This window comes from Dendropsophus ebraccatus, unplaced genomic scaffold, assembly GCF_027789765.1.
Source record: "Dendropsophus ebraccatus isolate aDenEbr1 unplaced genomic scaffold, aDenEbr1.pat pat_scaffold_763_ctg1, whole genome shotgun sequence".
NCBI classification, from domain to species: Eukaryota; Metazoa; Chordata; class Amphibia; order Anura; family Hylidae; genus Dendropsophus; species Dendropsophus ebraccatus.
In genome coordinates, this window is record NW_027210362.1 from 30,001 (window position 1) to 38,212 (window position 8,212).

Below are 8,212 nucleotides of genomic sequence, written 5' to 3' on the forward strand. Positions count from 1 at the left end.
ATCTAACCTCTGCCATTGATTACCTAAGACTACTTCCGAGAGTGACTAAGGCTGGGTTCACACCTCCATTTGGGGCCTCTGTTACAGCTGGCCAGTCCACTGCTCACCAGACACCAAAGGAGTCCAAGTCGCTCATATTGACTTTAATGGGGTCCGCCAAATTTGGAGGGATTATGCAACAAAGGCCTCCGGAAAACTTAAACAGGTTGTATTAAAGGGGAACTACTTAAAGGCTAAACCAATCAATGGCTGATTCATTAGATTTTAGTTAATAGAAACTTACTGTTCACTCGCTCACCTCTAGATGAGATGAGTGTCTTTGTGAGATAAGACCTTTTTAATTTACATTTTTTTTTTTCCCCTTGGGGCACAGAAGCCTGAGGCTCTCCTGACATCCCCCTGTAAATGGCTGGCTGTTCCTTTTATCTTTAGTTTATGACTAGTTGGAGACTGTGGCTACACAGAGACTTTACTACTCCAGATCTTCGTTCTTTCGGCATTAGCGGCATCCATGGTGCTGAGGATCCAGCACATCTCCTTAGTTTCTGAGTGCCTTTGACTTGGCTGATAGCCGTGTATGAAGTTAGATGATGTTAGATGTACACCAGTTTTCTCCTACCTCCCATGACAGATCCTTGGGAAAAGATGGATTAAGTAGTTGGGTTTTAAGGTGTTGATTCTTTTTTTTGTTCATGGGAGATCAACCACTGTTGGCGGTGTCTGGCAGCGGCTTACTCCCCTCTCGCAGTAAGGAGTAGACGCAGATGGCTCCATTCTGTATAGTGGCTGTGGTAAATTACTGCGGCTTTCCTTCTCTTGAAGTTAACGGTAGCTGAGCTGCAGAAACCCAGCATGATCTCTAGAACCAACCATCTACTACAGGAAGACCAGCTGACTTCTACAGGCTGAGCTTTGTAGTGCATCTCATTTCCAGCCCAAGTGCCATAGGGGAGAGCCATAAAAACCATGACCTGGCCGCAGTGTGTGTATATACATCCTAGGTGTATAGGGGAAGCATAAAAGTAAAGTAACTTGCTATGTAGCCTTAGCAGATAAATCTCTTTAGACACCTATGAGTGACTGTCCTATTGTATCCTGAGCATGTGTCTGCAGGCTTACATTACCTCTCTGTTTACTTAGGAATTGAAGCTTCCTTCCTACAAAGGCCAGTCTCCCCAGCTGAACCTAAGACGCTACTTTGCAGACCTGATCGCTATCGTCAGCAATCGATTTAAGCTGTGTCCTACTGCCCGTCACCTTGCCGTCTACCTGCTGGACCTCTTCATGGACCGATACGATATCTCCATCCAACAGTTACACATCGTGGCCCTGTCCTGTTTGCTATTAGCAAGTAAGAACATCTATAATTTATCCGTATTGTGACGTGCGCAGTGTTTCCTACGCTTCTGTGCTTAGCGTCTGCCGCAGGTCAACTGGGTGACCTGTGAATTATTGGTAACACCAGTTATGACCGGCTGTAGATTAAGGCTTATGAGCCTAGGGTTGTTTCTGCCATAAATAAATCATTGACTTTGCATTGTATAAGTCCTATGCTGGTACATCCTTACATTGTTTCCAGAGATTGAATGACTGTTGCTGTATCTATGTAGACTGGGGGGAGGCTGTGCATGTGCAGGCGGCTGGTCAGGTCACCATAGTGGATTTATCACAAGTGGGAAATGGTTTCCATTGGGCTGTAGTCACTCTTAGAGTAACACAATATCTTGCAAGGAGAAGCAAAACAGTGTTGTGAGCGGGGTCTTACTTTTGAGGTATTGTATAGACCATGCATGGTTGGGCTGTTTTTGACAGAATGAGGATGGCTTACAGAAAATGTGGTTTGAGGCCTCATTCACACGTCTGCAAATTTCCATACCATACCACCGGCCGCACAAAATTGACATGTTAGTTTTCTGTGCGGCCGCACAGATTCCCAGCCAGAGTGTATACAGTGTGTATACACTCCGGCCGGGATTCCCTAGGAAACAATGTGAATTCGCCCTTTCAACAAATACCGGCCAGTGTTGCAATCTGCAACAACAGCTGTTATTTATTGAAAATATACAGCATGTGAACGAGACCTTGAGGATCTGTAAAAAATATGGATGAACTGCGGACTTAGTATATTTTTGAGGACCATATTTTGAGTTGAAAATATTGACGTGTGGATGAGGCCCTAATGTTATGGTGGATTTTTGTAAAATAATTTTCGCCCCTGTAGTGTTCCAGTAATAACTATCATGGGTGCCCTTCAGACACATCATCGGCTTTGGAACATGAGCCATGACACATTACACAACTATTAGTGACTCTTCCACTGTTGACATAAGTCTTGTCTGTTTCCACTCACTTCTATAGAAAGTTAGAGGTGTGATTCATTCTCCAACCAGTCCTGGAATCTGACTGCTCCTCTATGTCCTTGTAGCCGTTATAAGAAATCTTCTCCTTAGGGCTCGTTCACACAGAGCAAAAGCAGCTGAATTTCTGCGCTGAATCAGCACTGAAATTTCAGCCGTTAAAATAGGTGCAGAGCTAATTTCCATTGTGTTGAATGGAAATTCTGCTCTGCAGTTCACACGGTGGAATTTCCGCACTGAACTAATCCGCTTTCCGCCAGAAGAATGAACATGTTCATTCTTCCGCTAGCGGAAGCCTATACAAACCAATGGGGCTCTGATTTTCTGTTTCAGCGCGTAATACAAGCGGAAATTACGCGCTGAATCAGCGCGGAAATGGGGGAAAAAAGGGGGGGAGGAGGATTCTAGTATATATTCTGGTATCGTCTAGTTTACTTGCCAAATACTCGCTGAATTTCAGCGCTGAATGCTTGCGGAATCAGCGCGGATTCCTCGAGTATTCCGCGCTGAATTTGTCAAGAGCTGATTAGGAGCTGAACACTTTCCTAGCGGAATACACAGGGATTCTGCTCGGAATTTAGCATCAGTTGATTTCAGGCGGAAATATTTCCTCGCGTAATCCGCCCCTTTTGCTCTGTGTGAACGTAGCCTTTAGGCCCTATTCCACCAACAGATCTGACGACAGATTATCTGCCAAAGATTTGAAGCCAAACCCAGGGGTGGATCTGAAAAGAGGAGAAATCAAGTCTTTCCTTTATGACCTGTTCTCTGTTTATAGTCTGTTCCTGGGTTTGGCTTCAAATCTTTGGCAGATAATCTGTTGTCAGATCTGTTGGTGGAATAGGGCCTTTAGTCTTCTGGGTTGTGGACATCTAATATGTTACATTATAAATGGTGGTAAATGCCGACACCCGGCCACTTCTCAGCCCCTCATTTACTGACATGACTTTGGCCTCCTCCAGAGTAACAGTGGCGGTACTGTCTCTGGTAGTAATGGTATGCATGTGGCTGCTGGATAATGTGATTTTATGTATAAAGTGAATGCATTGTAATAGCAGCCGATCTGTATACATGATGGCGTACAGCGCTGGCCCCAGGATTTTGGCTTCTTTGCTTCTCATTTATTATTTTGGTGTAAAAGGTCACTTTGTCACAGTGGTATTTCAGATATTCATTAATTCTTCTCTCCCATCAGCCCTTGTGCTTCTGTATAGTAATATCTGATAGTATGAGTGTTATGTGCCATGGTGTAGGGTGATCTTTCTATCTTGCCCATATCATGGCCATGTATTGCAGCCTAATCACCGGACTAGCCTCTTTACAGTTCCAATATGTTCTGGTCATTGACCCTGTGGTCTACAGTTACTTTTTTTTTTTTATTATTATATATTACTTGATACACAATATATTTCTTCTGTTCAGGTAAATTTGAAGATAAGGAAGACCGAGTGCCAAAGCTGGACCAGCTGAATAGCCTGGGATGTATGACCAACATGAACCTGGTTCTCACCAAACAGAACCTGCTCCACATGGAGCTTCTGCTACTGGAAACCTTTGAGTGGAACTTGTGCCTCCCAACTCCTGCCCATTTTATAGATTACTACTTGTCCATCGCAGTCAACGACACAGACTTCCATGACGGCTGGCCCATGATCTGCCTAGAGAAGACCAAAATCTACATGGCCAAATATGCAGACTATTTCTTAGAAGTATCTCTGCAGGGTAAGACCCCTTTATGTCTGCCGAGCCAAGGATCAGAGCCAAGAGGTCTTAGAATGGGGTACTAACATTGTTGTTCATTATGTGTCTTTACAGATCACATGTTTTTAAATTACATTCCGTCGCTGGTGGCGGCCGCATGCGTTGCAGCCTCTCGCATTATCTTACGGCTTACACCCTCCTGGCCTACGAGGCTTCACCGTCTCACTGTGTACTCCTGGGACATCCTTGTGCCTTGCATTGAGAGATTATTGATGTAAGTACCACGACTGGGCAGAGAAGTTCTGTAATGGGGCAGAAGAGCTTTAAAGGGTAAAAAAAAAAAAAAAAGACGTTTATTACGCAGTTGCATGGTCAGGATCTCAATGTGGAGACCCCCACGATCTGTAGTATAGCGTAAGGGGGCATTCACATCACATGTTCCGTGCACAATCTGTTAATAAGGAACAGAATTCTGAACGCCCAGCATCATCACTTATTATGATGCCAGGAGTTCTAAAACTGTGTAAATCTTTGCGCTACTGTACTGACATGCTATGTGATGATGAACGATGATGCTGGGAACTCTGAATTCCGTTCCATAGCACATCGTCAGTATTTACAGACTGTGCACAGAACATGTGAATGCCCCCCTAGTCTTTTTAATCTGTCTCTTGCATTAAAACAGACTAAGGCCATGTTCACACAACGTAAGAGACCGGCCGTTCCGTGACCCGTTCGGGTCAGGGAACGGCCGATCTCTGAAAATATCATCCCGGCCAGTACTGCAGTACCAGACGGATGATCTTTGGTGCCGCAGAGTTCTGATGCGGGCGTATCATGTCGGCAGTGGAGAAACTCTTTAAATTGCCGTGGCACTGACAGCCGCGTGGCTGTATTATTACAGTGCAGTGGTCATTCAGAGATTTTCTCCGTTGTTGCCATGATATTGATAGATCATGCCATGTGGGAAAACAGACCAAGGATTGCATTCAACGTCCGTGTCGTCCATGTTTCATGGACAGAACACTGGACATGTAAATGCAGCCGGGGAGTGACACTCATTGCTTTGCTCTTTTCCTAGAGATTGGAAGGGGGTCTTTGACTGACTTTGCACAATCGGTTCAAGCTGTAGCTTGCAGTAGATTGGGGAATACATTGTCAGGGTACAGGCCGCACTGTTATCTAGTTGTTATTTCTACAGGACACTGTTTATACTGATAACATGTCCAGTTGATATGTCGGATAGACTGCAGATAGTTACCTAGGCTGGCTATAAATCGTTCTTTATGTAACACTTCCTCTTCATTACATACGTCTGTTTCCATATGAGTTTTTTTGGGCCAGGAAGTTGCTTGGTTTCCGAATGACTCAGTTTTATTAATAGTTGTGATGAGAGGCGTGCTATTACTTAAAGATGGAGTAAGACACCAGTCTGTACTCACGGACGTGATAAATGTATCACCACACTGCAATCTTTTATAGGTAAATAGAGGAGATTTGCTCCCTGGTAGGCTTGTAAAGTGATAGTTGTATTTGGGATGTAATAAAAAGCAGATGTATATGTGTATACAGCGTACATTGTGGTCGTAAATCAGGGGTGAGGCCCTCCAGCTGTTGCAAAACTATATTCCCATTATGACACCAAATCATCATGATGGTAATTGTGGTGTTGCAACAGCTAGAGGGCCGAAGGTTCCACATCCCAGGCTTAGATGGTTCCTTTAAAGCAGGGGTAGGGAACCTTGGCTCTCCAGCTGTTGCAAAACTACAACTCCCATCATGCCAGGACAGCCAAAGCTTAACAACTCCCAGGCATGATGGAAGTTGTAGTTTTGCAACAGCTGGAGAGCCATGGTTCCCTACCCCTGCTTTAAACTGTTACTGTCCCTTAAAAAAAAAAAAAAAAAAAAAAAATTGTTGACTGGTAATGGTCTTGGTGCTAATATAGATGTAGTTGGGAGAAGCCTGTAGTTGTGCGCTTTACTTCCCAGCTCACTGCTCTATCGAACTTGTTGCAGGAGACCAGCTTGATTGTAAGTCTATGGAGTGTGTCTCCTGCAGCAAAACATGGCATGAAGTACATTATCTGTACATTCAGGCTGTGACCGATTAAAACTTTTGGCATCTCTCTTGGACATGTCAAAAGTTTTTTTTAAAGTGACAGAGGCAGTTCAGTATTTCTTCATAGCAGCCACAGCCCTGTGATCTGCCTGCAGCCACCTCTAGATGGAGCTTAGGAGCTTACTGCATACAGTCTTGTTAAAGCTATATTAACAAGTACATTGGCACCTAATGTAATGCTATCCATGTCTGCTGTTTCCTAACTTCCTATTTCTGTCCCTTCTAGTGCACATGACAACGACGTGAAAGAAGCCAACAAGCACAAATCTCAGCTGAGCCATGCAGCGACTCCATGTCTGTTTCCTCAGTCCCCGGCCCCACCACAAGCCCACGTCCAGCAGCACATGCCCCACTTTCTGCATTCCCAGCACCCGCTGCAGTTCCATCACCAGCCAGCTCCACAACCACAGATCGTGTCTACAGCCCATACGTCAGCGTTCCCGCTTCAGACCTGCTCCTCCGGCCTGGCGTCCAGCATCCAACCCCGGGCACACATACAGACTGCTGCCAGTGTCTCTCTAGCCGCTGTACCTATAGAGGTGAAACCCTGCATAGGGGTGTCTTATAACAGAAACTTTCCGGTGAACGGACACTACTCCTGTATCACTCAGTGTTTTGAGAGGTGATGAAGGCCTTTGCTAACCTTCCCGTCCTGCTCAAGCAATACATACTGTGAAATCTACAGTGTATACTTTTTTTTTTTTTTTTTCCTTTGGGGGTTTATACCCCCTACCTCAGTGACATAAGACCAGAGGAAGCGTCTGTTACGTGAGACTAAGAAAGTCTGGGGTTCATTTCAATGTGAGATTCCTTGGCCAAACCACTCAACGGTGCTAAAGAACTGACTGACTGCCTAGGACACCCAGCACAATCTTCAGGAAATCATACTTATTTTTTTTTTACATTTGGTTTCTCCAGGTGGCATTGCTTATATGTTATGAAGGAGATATACAGTATTATATGTAGATATGTTGCCTATTGGTGAAGATGCAGCAGACTCTCCTTCACCTGTCTCCAGCATCATGACTGCTGCAAACCGGTGCTTGTCTAACGTAAGACTGGTTACTCTACTGTTAAACGTTGAAACATTGCTCTAATATCTCCACTATACCTCAATATATTTTTTTTTTTTTTTTTTTAAGGCAATCTTTCACACTAACTCAGGGAAATAATATATATCTATAACTCTTCTTCCTGCTGCTGGTGTTTTATTTAACATAGGGTTTAGACCTCTACATGGTTTTGCTTCTGACCTGGAAAAAAATTTTTTAGGGCTACATTCACACACACGTCAAAATACCGGGCATTTTTAGTGGGCGGCCGCCATTTAAATGCGAATAACGGCCGTCCTTTTGATGGTGTTTGAATGTATCCTTAAGCTGCTCTTTAGTCCCTGTGGAATCTAAATCCAATTGCGGAAGCAGTGTAGTGTAACCTATATCCAAATATATAAATATATACTGTGTGCTGTTACAAGAACAAATGGGGATATTTGGTAGAAAACCCTCTTGTTACTTTTAGATAAAAAATTGACACAGTAGGTAGGGTTAGATTTAGTTTTTGTGACCTCTTTTACAAAAGCCAAATAATAATGACCAAAAATAGTGTCCATGATAGGAACAAAACAATTTCAATTTTAGGACCTGTCCATATTCACATCAGTAGGGGTTTTTATGACTCCTGTTGACCCCCAATAGAGCTGATCATACATGAACAGTCACATATATATATATATATATATATATATATATATATATATATATATATATATATATATATATATATATATATATATACCAGCCTCCTTGACCTCAGTAATAGTCCTGACCCCAATCCATGCAGCTCTAGAGATGCATCTGGGTGACTTTCCATCAGAAAGTCCCTTCTATGCCATGGCAAAAGTCTTTCATGTTACAAATAGTGTTTAGGATCATCTGTTTGGGAGATTACTGCCTGAAGCAATATTTTGCAATCTAGCTAATTTTTTTTTTCTTTTTGCTGTCAATTTGTCCAAATATTGTAGAGCTCTGTGA

At 43.4% G+C, this 8,212-nt stretch overlaps 1 protein-coding gene across 2 annotated transcripts in view; it reads left to right on the plus strand.

Moving 5' to 3' along the window:
* Positions 1–7,888, plus strand: part of LOC138779818 (cyclin-J) — a 12,229-nt gene extending 4,341 nt beyond the window's left edge. For both annotated transcript variants that reach the window (XM_069956637.1, XM_069956636.1), the window contains exons 3-6: positions 1,141–1,351; positions 3,780–4,079; positions 4,173–4,332; positions 6,406–7,888. In XM_069956637.1, the coding sequence (XP_069812738.1) occupies positions 1,141–1,351; positions 3,780–4,079; positions 4,173–4,332; positions 6,406–6,805 (1,071 nt within the window). In that variant the 3' untranslated portion in view covers positions 6,806–7,888. The remainder of the gene's footprint in view (positions 1–1,140; positions 1,352–3,779; positions 4,080–4,172; positions 4,333–6,405) is intronic.
* The last annotated feature ends 324 nt before the right edge of the window (positions 7,889–8,212 follow it).